The sequence below is a fragment of the Amphiura filiformis genome, chromosome 9 (assembly GCF_039555335.1).
Source record: "Amphiura filiformis chromosome 9, Afil_fr2py, whole genome shotgun sequence".
Lineage (NCBI taxonomy): Eukaryota > Metazoa > Echinodermata > Ophiuroidea > Amphilepidida > Amphiuridae > Amphiura > Amphiura filiformis.
The window spans coordinates 68,257,312-68,274,272 of NC_092636.1; the positions used below are offsets into that span (position 1 = coordinate 68,257,312).

Genomic DNA, 16,961 nt, shown 5'->3' on the forward strand with positions numbered 1-16,961 from the left:
TATTCTTTTTCTGTAAAGCTGGGCGTTCATACTAATGGGTCAAACTTTATATCCCACAATTCCGTTGCACTTCCTTTTCGGGTCAGGCTCTGAATAGGCGAGAGTTACGGTGAGAAATGAGGGAAAAATCCTATTTTATTTCAGTTGACGTGTGTCATCTGTCAAAGTTTACGAATTGGCAACATAAATCAAAGATTGAAGTATTGAATCTGAAGCATTTTGTTCGTCAATATGCCTGTTTGAGTCCTACACAGCTAACACAAAATCTACTTACAAGAACTTTACTTTCCCGTATTTATCATACATGCATCCAATCATGCATGCATGTCGCCTACTATTTTTTAGCGCTAGCCCGACACTTGATGGCCTACTCCTGCTCTTTTCAATCCTCACATAAAGGAATTCATACTATTCATGCTCTTTAATGTGTTAGAATATTAGAATTATCTTCTGCAATTTACGCCATAAATTTTTAACTGGGGCCCCAAAATAAAATCTGCGAAGAAATCAACTTGAAGCCGTGCAGCGTAAAGGTTCGTTCATACTACCACCGCATTTGCGATGCGTTGTCGCACTGCATCATACTGCAAGTACTGCATTGCGATATCGCAATAAAGTTAAATACATTTTAACTGGGAAATGCGACGAGTTGCGTTGAGTTGCGGCAAAAGTAATCGATATATCGACATCGCAAAGCAACGCATCGCAAATGCGGTGGTAGTATGAACGGACCTTAAGGCTGCCAGATTTTGCATGGGGGACTTAAAGCAAAGAAGTAGTGTGACCAAGATGTAGGTAACCCAGGCAAACCTTAGTTAACACATTTGCTAGTCAGTCAAATTCGCCGACAATGTCAATGCATTTTTACATAGAAATTTAAAACAAGTGCCCGAAGAAAGAAACCTACATAAATATGTTTTCTATACTTCACTTGACCCAAATATATGATTTCTTATGGTGATAAGTCACCCGCACATGGAATTTTAGAGGGATTTGGATAGCATTTCCATTAAAAAAAGCTGCTATCATAATGAGACTAAGATATAGAAACACCCCCGAAATGCCGTTTTGGGGAATTTTGCTAGCTGAAACTTTTTGATGAAAGTCAATCTGTGACAAGATGTAACTTTGCTACGGAAAGTGCTATGAAAAAATGGTTTTCAGTTTTGGCTTTGTTTACTCAAGGGCTTTAATTTGATATATAAAATGATGCAGTTTGATGGCAAATTTAAATTCACCTAGCATACCTACAAGATGATACAGGAGTTAGGATGGGATTTATTGGAAGATAGACACTGATAGAAGGAAGCAAGCAAGACTAGCAATGGCCAATGATGTAAGATAACAAACAACATGGTGGGCATAAACAAGAACGACCATATGGAGCTAATAAAAGAAACAAGAACCAGGAAGAAGAACAGCAGCAATTATAAACCAATTTATGCAAGACTCAACACATACATGTACAAGCACACTCCCAAGTACAGCTACTTTCCAAGATCAATTAGGGAGTGGAACGTAACAGGAGAAGAAACAATCAAGGCAAGCACAATTGACAGCTTCAAGAACCGGCTCAACAGTGCAACCAAACAGAACAATTAGATAGAGACACCGTCAGACACGCACCATATATCCGCGACCATGACCCAAAAAGTTGGTGAACTGCAGCTAATAATCTGTATCTACCGACTCAACCAAGAAGAAGAAGAAGAAGAAATTTCCAAAATAAAATCTGCGAAGGAATTGCCACAATAAAATCTGCGAAGGAAAAAAATTTAATTCCTTCGCAGATTTTATTTTGGCCCAGCCCCAGTTTATGGTATAAACAAGTTAGTCGGGTTCTGATTGGCTAATTGTCAAATTGATTCGCATCAGCACTTCATTCGGCGATCAATCGTGTGACGCAGGCACAGCACATACAAACTACTAACACAACTGTGCAAATTAGCTTGGCACTGAATGCATGCACTCATCACATGCACAGAAGTGACCAACACATGCATGGGATCTGAAAATTTAGGGGGGAAATCCTTGCGCATATTGCTTCCGGGCAACATGAAGATGGGACTGGGCAGCACAAATTCACACACAGGCATTTACAATAAACTTTCATCTACTAGATTCAAAATACCTGGACCCCCAGTTTAATTTTTAACTCGAGTTCTAGAAGAATGAAACTTGCATGTTTTCAGTTTTGACAATTTTGTATGCAGTGAGCCAATGCAGAGGTGCATGGAATGTCATGTGATGTCATTTTAATGAGGGGCGCTATTTATGCTGGTTGATCTGGCTAGCTTCTGTGGTTGTTTGGCATAATATAATTCACATGTAAATGGTGCCACACAGCTACCACAGCTCCTTTATTCTTTGAGTTGTACAGTGCCAATGGGACAAGTTTGTTTGTGCGCGCAGCTGCAGGGCATAACATGGTCATGTGTGTGTGTGCCGTGACGGTGATCGTCATGTCGCTTAAATCTCATCAACAATTTCAATGAACTTTCTGTGATTACATAATTTTCATTCTATATCAAAAATCTACTTCTACCTTTGCTACGCAATCAAGGAGTGTTGGGCAGTATTAAATCAGTTTTTACCAGATTTCTCCATGTGCAAAAAGCTTGTTATTGTAAACATCCTGAAATTTTTTCAGCATTATTTTACATCTTTGAATACAAAGTAAAACCCAATATTGACCCCAATTATGTGTGGCTTAAGAGGGCTGGCATTTCCTTGGGAAGTGGGGTACTCCCAAATTAAAATACTATAAGTCGGCATCAATAAAATTGTAACCTCCCACCCCTATTTCAGCAACAAATTTTATGACCCCACCACTGCATACAGCCATACACCGTACCCCTTAGGCTTAAACAGGCTAAAAGTGTATTGAAATCAGTCTTTTTAAATAAAATAACACTATCTGTGCCTGTGGTAATCTTGTGACTCCATACATTTTGGTTATCAAACATTTTATGACCCCCCTGCTATTTTTCTTTCCAAAAACTGTTGACCTGCCAGTATATATTTGGGACCCCCCTTCCGAAGAAAATGCCAGCCCCTAATATTTTTACAACCTTGACCACGACAGTAATGGAGGTTAAATGTGTACATCCATATCAAAACGATGCACTTGTCGGCTGCTATGTGTCTCTTTTTACATTAACAACTAGCAATAAATACCATACTCATCTCGAGTAAGATCACTTAATCTTTGTCCCAAGTTAACATGGTGTAGGAATGTTTCCTGTATTCTTAAATCATGTGATTTGTGGATGATTTGAAGTGACCTCCACTTGAGATAAGTCTGGTATTTATTCCTAGCTAAGTTGTAAAAAGAGACAAGTGCATCCTTTTGATATGGATTTCATTTTCATTTCATATTTATTCAAAATAACTTCGTGGCAAATAGCCCAATTGCGTTATTTTTTACAATTTTAAAACATCAAAATTATTTACTATTATTAGGCCATTCGCACTTGATTATTAGTTTCCTGTTTAAGATTTTGAAAAAGGGACGAGGTGACTTTTAATTATTAATTATTAATTATCTTTTATTTTCTTTATTTGGTTTGAACTATAACAAGCAACTATCGACTCGTTTTGACAAGGGCGGGCATTTAATTATTTCACAACAATATTTGATTTTATAAATAAGTGAAGGTGGAGTTGTACTCTTTGTTCATTTATCATTATTGTTGATATTATTAAAGTCAGAAAATGTCAAGTAGAAGTAGTTGAAAGTTATTTTAAAGGAGAAAATTGGAAATAAAAATAAAATGACTAATTATTTTGAGATTTTCAATTTTGGACGCGGGGGGTAAACAGGAAAGTAATAATCAAGTGTGAAGGGCCTTACACATAAAAGTTATTAAAATACATTATAACAAGAAATAAGCATAAGAAAAACATAAAATATTATATTGCACATAATTATGAAAGATAACCCCTGTTTAATGACTTTAATGGTATCTCCACACTCGCCATATGGATGTACACAAATTGTCTCATCCCGGTGACTACATGTACTTGAAGTGAGTACTTGGCCGCTACGCTACCTGCGAATGGTGGGTTGTGCAAAGTTGGTTCATAGAATCACATTTCACATGTTTGGAGATTACATGTTAAATGATCTATGAAACTGTGAGGAATAGCGCAAATCGGCACGGTTCCCATTTGACGGTCGGTTCATGGTCATGGATGGTCGGCTTGTTTGTTGCCATGGGGGTTACTCGATCAATCGGGGATCAGCGACAAGTTTTGCTTAGGTGTGCAGGGGTGGAATTTCGTAAAGTGCCACAGGAGTCCAAGTGGATTCTCGCAAGAGAGTTTTGCGAGAGTCCATGGATTCCCGTAAATGGATTCTCGTTGTACAATCTTGCGGGAGTCCAAAAGGTATTATATGTAGGCCTACGTAAAATGCATTCAAACAAACAAACTAACAAATAAACTAACAAAGTTAAGTTTTTAATATATGTGTCATCATACTCTCACTTCCATATATGTCATTGCATCTTTGGCGACTTTTCCTTTATATTTTGCAGGCTTTGAGTTTTAAGGCGTGTTGAACTTAAACGTAAGTTCGCTGATCCGATCATTTCCAGCGAGAGTCCACATGGACTCTCACAATAGGATTTTACGGGAGTCTCTGCGAGAGTCGACTCTCAGACTCCCGCGAAATTCCACTCCTGGTGTGTCTTAGCCTGCCTTAGTACCATGATACCATCTCGTTATAAAATAAATGTAACCGTTCAGTTAATTGTGTGTAAACTTTGAAGTTTGTGAAAATTGCATCGTACGATGTACATTGCAAAATTTTTTATAAAATTCTGTCGCAATTGGCTATGATTAAATCGCGAATTGCGATGCAATACCGCTAAATGTCCTGCGCAGTCATGAATTACACAAACGTACAAGGTGGGATAAAAACTGTGAAGGATCTTTGCCAAAGGCTCTTTAGTTAGAAGCTGAATTTATTTTTACTTTTTGTCTTGGTACTTAGATGGGCATGACTGGTCGCAGTCTGATAAGATGGGCATGCATGCAAAATACTACAGCCCGGGCATAATGATGAAAATCAACGATTGATGGATTTACCGACATCAATCGATGGATCCAAGTCCTATACTTTGTCTACTTGATTTAATACGCACAATATAGACCAGACCAGTCAACCATATCAGTCTTAACGTGGTTCTTCTTTTCAGCGTGGTGATAAAAGCCTAACAATTCCCGAGCTGATCCAAGTATACCAGGCAGTTGATTTCAGCAGTTTGTCTTTAGTCGTGGGGTAGAATATATGTAATCAATAATTCCCTCACTGTTCATGGTGCTGTTGTCTATGGTAAGAGCTGTTGTCTATGGTAAGGGTGGCATCCCTTATAAATAGATTTGATCTGCGTAGGACTACATTGTGTTTACAGTAAATTTCCTCAGAAGGAAATTAAAACACATGGCCTATGCAGGGACTGCCTTTTGAGGAGAGCGAGAGTAATCACTCTTTGCTGCTCTCATTAAATTTGATATAGGAGATTAGGAGAGTGATTTTTAGCTCTCCTTGGTTGACAAAAGTTTTTCACCTTACATTATATTGTAAATGCTCAAAACAGTTCTCCAAAAGACAGTCCCTGCCTATGGGGCACTGTAAATTGTAATGTATGCAACTTTTATACGTAACTAGCTAAAATGCTTAATTTCAATAATTAAATGCCTGTTTCTCTTATTTCTGCAGCCACCATGAGGACCATTATCAGTTCAAGTACTGTTGCCATCCCAGAGAATGGTAAGAAAAAAATAAACAGATTGTGACTATGAAATTAAAAGAGTTTGTTACGATAGCAGTGACATTAAAGTAGTGAAATTGCAAATTCAAAGCCATCTTTCTTGCCAACCTCTGTCCTATAATCAACTAGTATAAATTATAATTTGAAATAAAAATTTAGAAATGTAAAGAGGTTGCAATAATTTGTACACAGTGTGTAGCACTTGAATTGTTTCCATGGTTTGTGAATAAACCATTGCAAATTAGCTTCAACAATTCAAATCATTGCCATCTATAGTTACAGTTTATTTGTTTACTTTGTTAACCCCAACAGTGGATGTCAAAGTACGAGCCCGTGTTGTTACAGTGACTGGACCAAGAGGCAAATTGGTTCAAGCAACTTCCGTCACATGAGCATTGTACTCAAGAAAGAAGGCAAAAAGACCCTCAGAGTAGACAAATGGTTTGGCAACAGAAAGGAGCTTGCTGCTGTGCGTACTGTGTGCTCTCACATCCAGAACATGATCAAGGGAGTCACTTTGGTAAGTGTTGTTTCATTATTTAAATATTTGCAGGGGTTGAAAGGTAATCCCCTTTGCAGGATAAACCAAGCAGAACTTTTTTGTTTGCTAAGATGGTTCCAAAACACATTCCAGATAGGGGATTGATTAGAGTTAACACTGGCTGGACGCAACGTTCCCAGAACCACCGCTAGGTGGCAGCACACGACAAAAGCTTTGATGGAACACCTCATATGGAAAATCCAGGTAATGCTCTGAGATACCCGAGATATCTATGATGTAGCCACAATTTTGACATTGTAGCGCATGGAATGCCTTAAGAATGGTTTCAAAAGGGTTGGAAACGCTGATAAATATACGAAACAGCATAGATCTGGGCCAAAAAGTGCATTTAATCGACAGATCTAATAGACCCGTGACGTCTGCGTAACGTCACGGGTCTATACATGTACAGGTAGCCGTGTATAGCCCCCTTCATCTGGCCTGCAGACGCCACCAACAGCATCTATCTCTAGTTCCGAAAAACTCTGGATTTTCCCAAAGTTCTAATATCCCACATTGTATATTAAATGTAGCTTTTTATATAGTTAAGCAAGTTTTAGAAACGTTTCAACTGCTTCTGACCTGAACTTCCCGCTTTGTCTACAGTGTAAAGTCTTTAGTGCTGTGCTTGTGGAATAGTATATACACAAGGATGGATTTTCCCAAAGTTCTAATAGTAATATCAGTAGGGTTCCCACATATTGTTGATAATGTATAATAGAACGCAAGTTTTAGAAATGTTTTAACTGCTTCTGACTTTAACTTCCGCTTTGTCTACTATGTAAAGTCTTAAAGTGCTGTGCTTGTGCAATATTATACTTCATGTTTCTTTCTTCATGCAGGGTTTCTTGTACAAGATGAGAGCTGTCTATGCCCATTTCCCCATCAACATCGCTATCAGCGAGGAGAACCAACTGGTGGAAATCAGGAATTTCTTGGGCGAGAAGTTCATCCGTGAGTGAGGATGTTGCCAGGTGTCGAGTGCACCTCCTCGGGTAAACTGAAGGACGAGTTCATCATCCAGGGCAACAGCATCGAGAGGGTGTCACAATCAGGTGAGTTTTGGTATCAGAGTTTTCACTCATGAACACAGCATATTTTAGCTGGTACTGCATAGCAAAATTCTACAAATTGTAAACAAAATAATGCACAATTTTGACATCAAAATTGTGCAGTTTTTGCAATGCATACTGTGCAGTATTTGTACAATCCAACCTTCCTTATCTGGACCTCTTTTATTCAGATTTCTCCATTATCCAGCTAAAAATGATCTGCAAATAAAATTGTGTTTTCAATGCCATGAACATTTTCATGCTCTGACATTGTACAGACATCATTCCATTTTGTTGTGTTGAAATATGTGACACGATCAAGGGAAATGAGTGGGATGTCGCTAATATTGATTTTGGCAAAGAAAGTGTTAAAATTCTTTTGTTTTATATTGTTTTCATCGATTGATAAACATAAACGTAACTTCACAAAGAAAAGTCGTATCAACACGAGTTTCTAAAAGCTCTAAATGTCCTCTTTAGAAATGTGTGTAAAACTCATTTTCGACCAGGGTCGACATGTGACTCATTCCCCTTGATCATGTCACATGTGATCTTTTACATGTTTTATCACCACATATGAAGAAACCTGTAGTCCAATTTCAATACAAATTCAATGCAGAATAATATGTATCACTTATCTATTCATCACCAAAGAGGTTGGACTGTAACATAATGATAATTATATGCCATGTTCATGGAGGGATTACAGTCATTTAGCATGAAAAAAATTGCAGAACGCACTAATAAATATCCATAATGATGCAAATTTATATTTTATTCATAAACATTTAAAATGGATCTAAAAATAAAAATTATTCATAAATTTTCATAAATTTTTGAAGCAGTTTTGATGTCAACATCATGTTCCTTTAAATGCATTTTTTTGGCTGTGTTTGTCATAAAGATCCGTATCACTGAGTTTGTGGTATCCTGATGCAAAGCCACAATGTTTAGGTTTAGGGGGAGGTGCACCCACTGAATGGAACAAATACTGTGTGTGCAGAGGCCAAAAAGATGCACTTTGCCAGTGTAATATGGTTTTTTTTTGGGTTTTTTTGGTCAAAATTTTGGGAAAAGGTCCACTTTCTCAAAATCAGTCCCCAAAATAAATCCTGGCTTCGTCCCTGGTTCTTTCCCTCAAATTTGTTCTAGATTTTGAACCTACCAGCTGGGACCTTGCTATCTCTATTTTAAAAGGAGTACTAATGTCCAAAATTCAAATTTAATTTCATCTTTGTTGCACACAGCCAGATATGGGGGAGTTAATCATATTTTAATTTTATCCAATATGGCTGCAAATAAACCTATTTCCAAGTTCAGACAAAAGAAACCTATTTCCAAATTCAATCAAATTACAATTCAATGAATTAACAGCCTGATAGGACCATAGGATGTTGTGTACCTGTACTGTGAGAATTGTCGATAGTAGGAACAAGTTTTGTTACTAATGAATTTTCTTTATTTCTGTTCATTTTACAGCTGCCCTGATTCAACAGTCTGTCAAAGTGAAGAACAAGGACATCAGGAAGTTCTTAGATGGGATCTATGTATCAGAGAAGACAACAGTTGCAGACCCAGATGCCCAGTAAACCACCACTTGTTTAAACATCCATCATACTTTCAACAGAAATAAAGAAAAGAGACTTTAAACATGGATATGTTGCAAAGAAACTTAACAACAATACTCAAATCTGCCATGGTCAAATAAAATAACTGCTGATGGTAAATAAGTACTCTCCCGAGTCTGATTGGTCTGATGTGTGTTAAGGTGGTACTATACCCCTTGATAAATTATGTAACTAATTTTGCATTTTTCTCAAAAAATAACTACACACTGGTAACAAAAGTTATCCAATTACTTCACTAAAATTTCAGTGATTCAAGACAAGTGGTTCATTATAATTATATGTTAAGAAATGTACATTCTAGGGGTACCTCTTTTCTTATCATAAATAATGTACCACTTGTCTTGTGTCACTGAAATTCCAGTTTAGTAACTGGATTCCTTGCCCCTATAATATACATAAATTTTATTACCAGTGTGTTATTATTTTTTAGAAAATGCAAAAATAGTCACAAATTTATCAGGTGGTGTAGTACCACCTTAAGTGCAGGGAATAGTAAGGGATGCCTGCCAACTGTCCCTATTTAATAGGGATTGTCCTTATTTTTACTGAAACAAAAAGCATGAAAGAGAGCAATTTTACAATGTGCCCCTGTTTTTGCAAAAATGTGACTATAGTTAGGAAATTCAGGAATGTCCCTGTTTTTTCTCCCATTTGTCCCTATTTGTGAGGTTTTAGGGTTGGTAGGTATGCCCCTGCCAGTTCCGGACGGTTGGAGCCGATTCTATTGCTCTAACAACAGTGTAATTTCAAATCACTTCAGTTTTGATACATCGTTGCTTCGCATGACCTGCTTACAGTACACGTAAGGCAATGGCTCATTTAGTGTGGTTTAGCCACCAGGGTGAGAAATTTGCAGCCAAGTGTGAGAATCGGTTTGGATTCTTCCAGTGTAATTTTGAAAGAACCCATGGATTCTCGCCATATACCTTGAATATAAATATTTATGAGAATCCATTTAGATTCTTGCAATTTTGTTAGCGTGAATCTTTACGAGAATGGATTCTCACCAAATTTCTGACCACAACATTAGAAACATATAATGGCCATGCACCAAGGGAGCCAAAAGGTTGACAAATTCCTATGAAAGCTTAGTTTGTTTCACAAAGCCAACTCTCCCTGTCTGTCTATAAATTGGGTAACAAAAATGCATGTGTTTTTAGAGTAGTTGAGAAACATCAAAACTTTCATTTCTAGAGCTTCATCAATCTTATGATCTGTGTCACAAAAGTCCTATCAAAATGTTTAAAAATTACACATTGTTGTTCTGTCAAACCTTGTGATTTTGATGACTACATGTAGTATCTCGTGAAATTTTTTAAAAATCTTCATCAGTGGCGTAACACCTATGGGCTTTGGGCAGGGCCGTTCCGACCATTAGGGCCAGGTAAGGCGGTCGCCTAGGGCGGCAAACGCAGAGGGGCGAAAAAAAGAAAAAATGGGAATGGAAAATGAGGGCAATATACAAATGGTCAAAACTGATGAGTTTCAAGGGGGTAACCCCCCTTAACACTTTTTTGGAATGCTTTGGTGGCGGGCGGCCGTGAGAGGTTTTGCCTAGGGCGGCGAAAATCCATAGGAACGGCCCTGGCTTTGGGGGGCCGCGCACCCGGGCTAAGGGGGCACCCATCAGCTGACCGGATACCCTTTCGACACGATAATACTTTGTTATAGGAAAGAAGTGGAAACCTTTACCCACCATGCATAGAAATATACTCTTCATTTGGGCGCCCCCTTCAACACAAAAATTTCACGCGCATTGAACATAAATTGTCATTTGAAAGACCAAAATTCAACTTGGGGGGAACAAATAATAATTATAGGCTATACCAAATTTGTATGCACATTTTGGCGCGCCCGCACGACTGGTATTGTTAATTCTTTTCTCTGGGCGCCACAATCCCTAGCTACGTCACTACAGCTAGTGACGAATCTTCAAAAGTAAAGACATTAGAGAAGATGAAAACATTTTGTTTTATCAACATGGAAGTAGGTCTATGGCTTTCAATACTAAAATTGATTAGCTCTGCACCATGCACACATAGTCCGATGAGTAGGACCTGCCTTTTTACTCAAGAAAGATTAACTGCGAAAGCCCACTAACTGCCCCACCTGAAAAAAATTTCGGGCGGCGCGGTACGGTCACTGGACTTTCTTGACCTGATTTGCTTTTCAGCGCAAAATTCGCAAATGGTGTCAGATGGCCATAATCCCGCAGGCATGAGACTGCACTTTCCTAAAAAAACTGAAAAAACTGAAAATGCGCGTGAAATTGGGCAAAAAGTACCAAAAACAGGCTGAAATTAAATAAAGTTGCGGAAATTTTGACTATAAAAAAAACTGAACTCAGTTTTTAAACTGAAAATTCTCATGCCTGAGGCATATATTGTTGTAGGTTCGTGAAATTTGGTGGGAGTGACTACTGTAGGAAGAAAAAAATGTCAAGGTCATTTTGGGGTCATCCAAGGTCACCCGAAGTCAAATTGCCATCCAGATTATCGCAGGTTCATGAAATTTTGAGGGGAAGACCACTGAAACAAGGCAAAAATGTCAAGGTCAAATTGCCATAGATTGTCGCAGGTTCATGAAATTTTGTGGGGATGACCACTGAAACAAGCCAAAAATGTGAAGGTCACTTTGGGTCATCTGGGGTCAAATTACCATTGAGTGCTGCAAGTTCATGAAATTTGGTGGGAACAGCCACCTTAGTGAGACAAAGAATGTGAAGGTCATTTTGGGGTCAAGTGAAATTGCACCAGTTAAAATGATGGGCATCCCGGGTGGGCATCAAGGTGGAGGCATTGTGGCCAACGTTTTGCGTCGAGAACCGCGCAGGTCGAGAACCGCGAAATTGTAGTTTATTTATATGATAGAAAATTATGAAGCACGAATCACATGGTTTTATTGTCTCGCCTCGTTCAGGGAGAGACTTAGTAATCACTATGGTGTGTGTGTGTGGGTGGGGGGTGTGTCTGTGGATCGGGGGTGTGTGTGTTCGGAAAAGCTTGTGAACGCGTTATCTTGAGAAACGTAAGTACTATGATGATGAAACTTAATAGGGGTAGCATGACCAGAGGGTCTCGACCTGATTAGATTTTGAGCGCAAAATATGGTAATTAACCCAATTTGCATAATTTATGCGTAATAAGCAAAATACCTTGTGAACAGATTATCTGGAGATCCGTATGAGGTACAGTGACGTAACTTGGTGGGGAGTAGCGTGGCCAGGTGTTCTCGACCTGATTAGATTTTCAGCGCAAAATATGCTAAGTAAGTACCTTATTTGCATAATTTATGCATATTTGATGCGTATCAAGCAAAAAACCCTTTTGAACAGATTATCTGGAGATCCGTCCCCGGGAGATCCGTATGGGGTACAGTGACGTAACTTGGTGGGGAGTAGCGAGGTCGGAGGTTCTCGACCTGATTAGATATTCAGTGTAGAATATGGTAATTATTAAATTATAAAGAACCTAAGGTCTATTGCCATTTGGTCTAATACCATTCAGTCTAATTCCCATTTCGTCTATTCAATTAGTCTATTAGGCCTACCAGAAAGGCTAATTGCCATTTTGTCTAATAATCATTTATATTATAATACGCTATTCTCTGTAGATCTGTTTGTCTGTGACTGCTAATGTGAGGCCACCGTAGGTCATACGGGGCTCAAACTTGGTGGGTGGGTGCAGCTTGGTATGAGAAAGAACGAACGAGTTTATATTTTTTAAGGTCAAAGGTCAAGGACGGGGTCAAGTTCAACTGAAGTCTAATTTCAAATACTTTAAATGGCAAATCTAGCCATGCCATTGTGTTGACCTTGGACTATCAAACAAAAGTTCCCACAGTGACCTTTTCGTCAGACGTCAGACCAACGGTTAAGAGGTCAAAGGTCAAGAAAGGTAAAAATTTCAAACTGCCCCTATGAAGCTCAAACTTGATGGGTGGATGGAACTTGGAATAACAAATAAGTTTCCACAATGACCTTTTTGTCAGACCTACGGTTAAGAGGTCATAGGTCAAGAAATGTAACAATTTCAAATTGTCCCTATGGAGCTCAAACTTGGTGGGTGGGTGGACCTTGGACTAACAAACAAAAGTTTCCACGGTGACCTTTTCGTCATATCTACGGTTGAGAGGTCATAGGTCAAGAAAGGTAAAAATTTCAAATTGCCCCTATGGAGCTCAAACTTGGTGGGTGGGTGGACCTTGGACTAACAAACAAAAGTTTCCACCGTGACCTTTTCGTCATACCTACGGTTAAGAGGTCATAGGTCAAGAAAGGTAAAATTTCAAATTGTCCCTATGGAGCTCAAACTTGGTGGGTGGGTGGACCTTGGACCATGGAAATAGTAGATGAGAAGGAATCACAACGAAATCGATCGCCTCTGAATAATCCTCTTATCTATTCTTCATTACAAAGGAAGAGGACTCAACAAATATCCCTTGAGGACACTCACATTGCCGCCATGCAGCGTGATCTGGTAGCATAACTGGAAATTCATGGCGATAAATCTTTGCGAACAAAACCAATTGCACCGGTTGTTGTGACCTTTGTTAATTAAGCGCACTTTTAACGGTCATTTAGACTGGATTCTATAAAAATTTCAACAAGTTTCTGCATTTTCAGATGTAGAGAGGTCAAAACAATACAAATATTGGGAAATTGAATCAAAAATCGCCGTATATTCGACTAAAGGCACTTAAAAACAAGTTTTACATTTTGTAAGAATAATCGTATTTTCGCTGACCCCAAATTTAATTAAAATGTAAAGGTATAAAACAGGTTGTTCCGGTTGTTTCCGAAAAATGGGAACAGATTATATCATAAGACAAATGGAAAACCAATTGTATCAAAGTGTCTGCATATGTGCCCCAGACTGCCCCTATATGTAACATTGCCCCTAAATGTTTCAAATATATGACTTTCTACTTCCGATTTCGGTAATACATCCTTCCCACAAGGCATTATTTTTGGCTACGTTATCCCATCTGTCCCATAATGCATTCATATTTCCCGCTCTTTCCTGCTCACAAGGCCTCATTTAGTCCATATGCAATGGTCGCTTGACTGCAGCTTTAGAATTGAAAACGTCATGTCATAGAAATCTTACGTCACCGATGACCATCGTGTTGTGATATAATCCCGAGGATTATGATATAACAATAGCGGTTGAAGTGTATGGAAACGTGAATGTACATGTCGGCAATGTGATTGGAACTTTGATGATGGTTCATTGTGCGTCCTCTCTCTTATGTCCATGCTTGGACTAACAAACAAAAGTTTCCACGGTGACCTTTTCGTCATATCTACGGTTAAGAGGTCATAGGTCAAGAAAGGTAAAAATTTCAAGTTGCCCCTATGGAGCTCAAACTTGGTGGGTGGGTGGACCTTGGACTAACAAACAAAAGTTTCCACGGTGACCTTTTGTCATACCTACGGTTTAGAGGTCATAGGTCAAGAAAGGTAATAATTTCAAATTGCTTCCATTGAGTTCAAACTTGGTGGGTGGGTGGACCTTGGACTAACAAACAAAAGTTTCCTTCAGACCTACGGTTAAGAGGTCAAAGGTAAAAAAGGTAAACATTTCAAATTGCCTATGGAGCTCATACTTGGTGGGCAGGTGGAAATTGGACTAACAAACAAAAGTTCCATTGAGACCTTTTTGTCAGACCCAAGGTTGAGAGGTCATAAGTCAAACAACAAAGATTTCAAATTGCTCATGGAGCTCAAACTTGGTCGGTGGGTGTAACTTTGGCCAAGGAAGCCTAGGTTTGAGATCTGCAAAAGCCAATAACTATGACAGCCGAGAACCGCGAAATACGGGTAACCGCCTAGTCAGTGGTATAATGTCCATTTGGTCTAATATTGTTTGGTCTAATAACCAGTATGTCTACTAACCATATAGGCTAATAACCATTTGGTCTAATATTTTTTCAATAACCATTTGGTCTATTAACCATTTGGTCTAATAACCGTTAGGTCCAATACTCCTATGTTTTTTGGTGTTTTTTTTTTGATGTTTTAAGTTTGACCCCTGGGCCAAACTGAAAAACTGTTTTGTTACCCAGGCAAAAGAAGTTTTAATAAAATAATAAATAATAAAATATCACAAAATAGGATAACAATTAACATGATTCAATTGGCTTTTATATTTTTGCCCTGTTATGGAGGTAACGAAACACCTGACATAAATCTGGAACATTACTACTCAAACCATTGTGACGGACCAGCAAGGAGAACAAGAAGATACAAGTCCGGTACTAAAGACTTATATCTCCACCTGCTCCGTTACGCCCCTGCAGGAATTCACATGGGATTGTAGAAATTCAAGGAATAAAATACAACAGAATCCTGATATGGGGGCGAGGTGTTAACTGGCAAGAAATGTGGTCGTGCGTAACAAGCTTTTGGCGTTTCATAATGCATTTCTTCAATTTTTTCACTTTTGCCCGAAATAGAGATGTGTGTGCATAAAGCACATTTCTAATCATGCACTGGTCATATTATTGTCGGATTAAAAAAATGTTTTCCGTTTCAACTCTGACATACTGCAGTTACTGTCCGTTTTCCTATACACAATACACAGTGCTATCACCATTGACGCGCGACCTTTACAAATAGTGTATGTTAGAAGTATAGGCATTTGCCTTGTTAACATCTCCAAGGACCGCTATCTCTAAGGTTCGCTATCCCTAAGGTTCGTTATCACTAATTACGAAAAAGGTCCACTATACCTAAGGTTCGATATCACTAATTTATAATAAGGTTCCGTATTTCTAAGGTTCGATATCACTAATTTTAAATAAGGTTCGCTATCTCTAATTTAAAAGGTCCGCTATCACTAATTTATTGAAGGTTCGCTATCTCTAAGGTTCGCTATCACTAATTTAAAATAAGGTCCGTTATCTCTAATTTTAACAATCCCTGTATCCCTAAGGTTCGCTATCTCTAATTTTAAATAAGGTCCGCTATCTCTAAGGTTCGCTATCTCTAAGGTTCGCTATCTCTAAGGTTCGCTATCACTAATTTCAAATAAGGTTAGCTATCTCTAATTTTAAATAAGGTTCGCTATCTCTAATTTTAAATAAGGTTCGCTATCTCTAATTTAAATAAGGTTCGCTATAGCTGTCCTTATTTAACATTAGAGATAGCGGACCTTGTTTAAAATTAGAGATAGTGGACCTTATTTAAGATTAGTGATAACGAACCTTAGGTATAGCGGACCTTTATTGCAATTAGTGATAGCGAACCTTAGAGATAGCGAACCTTCAATAAATTAGTGATAGCGGACCTTTTCAAAATTAGTGATAGCGAACCTTATTTTAAATTAGTGATAGCGAACCTTATTTAAAATTAGTGATATCGAACCTTAGAACTAGCGAACCTTATTCCAAATTAGCGATATCGAACCTTAGTAGTAGCGGACTTTTTTTAGGTATAGCGAACCCTTTTCTCTATTAGAGATAGCGGGATTCGGATCTCCATAGACTTTACACGTTAGTGATAGCGAACCTTAGAGATAACGGTCCTTAGAGATAGCGGGATGTTAACGTTAACATCACTGTGTGAAAAATAACTGGCCAATATTTAAAGTATTCTCCAAACTTCTAGCAAATATATTTCTCTAACATGACCTAAAATTACAGCTAGGTTAGATGTTCAGAAATATTCGCACTTTGGTAAAATATGAGTGAGGGCAAGGGATAGCTAGCTCATAGCTAGCCAACTCCCCGTGTTAATTGAATGGAGATTTGACCGAAAATATTGGTAACGGACCGCTCACTTCTGGTACAAGCTACATTTAAAGTATTCTGTGAAATTCTAGAAAATATAGTTTTGTAACATGTCCTAAAATTTTAGCTAATTTAGGTGTTTGGAGTATTCGCACTTTTGTGTTTTAGGAAGGATATGTAAACGACAGATAACACCAAAAATATGAAGAAATTATTTCCAAACCGTGTTAAG

The 16,961-nt window shown here is 38.3% G+C and overlaps 1 protein-coding gene across 1 annotated transcript; it reads left to right on the forward strand.

The window, feature by feature from the left end:
• The first annotated feature begins 45 nt into the window (after nt 1–45).
• Nucleotides 46–9,100, forward strand: LOC140161381 (large ribosomal subunit protein uL6-like). The gene is given in 7 exon segments (XM_072184892.1): nt 46–109; nt 5,726–5,776; nt 6,090–6,154; nt 6,157–6,297; nt 7,161–7,272; nt 7,275–7,373; nt 8,850–9,100. Coding segments are annotated over 6 exon segments (573 nt in total). The 5' UTR covers nt 46–109; nt 5,726–5,730; the 3' UTR covers nt 8,960–9,100.
• Nucleotides 9,101–16,961: the final 7,861 nt, after the last annotated feature.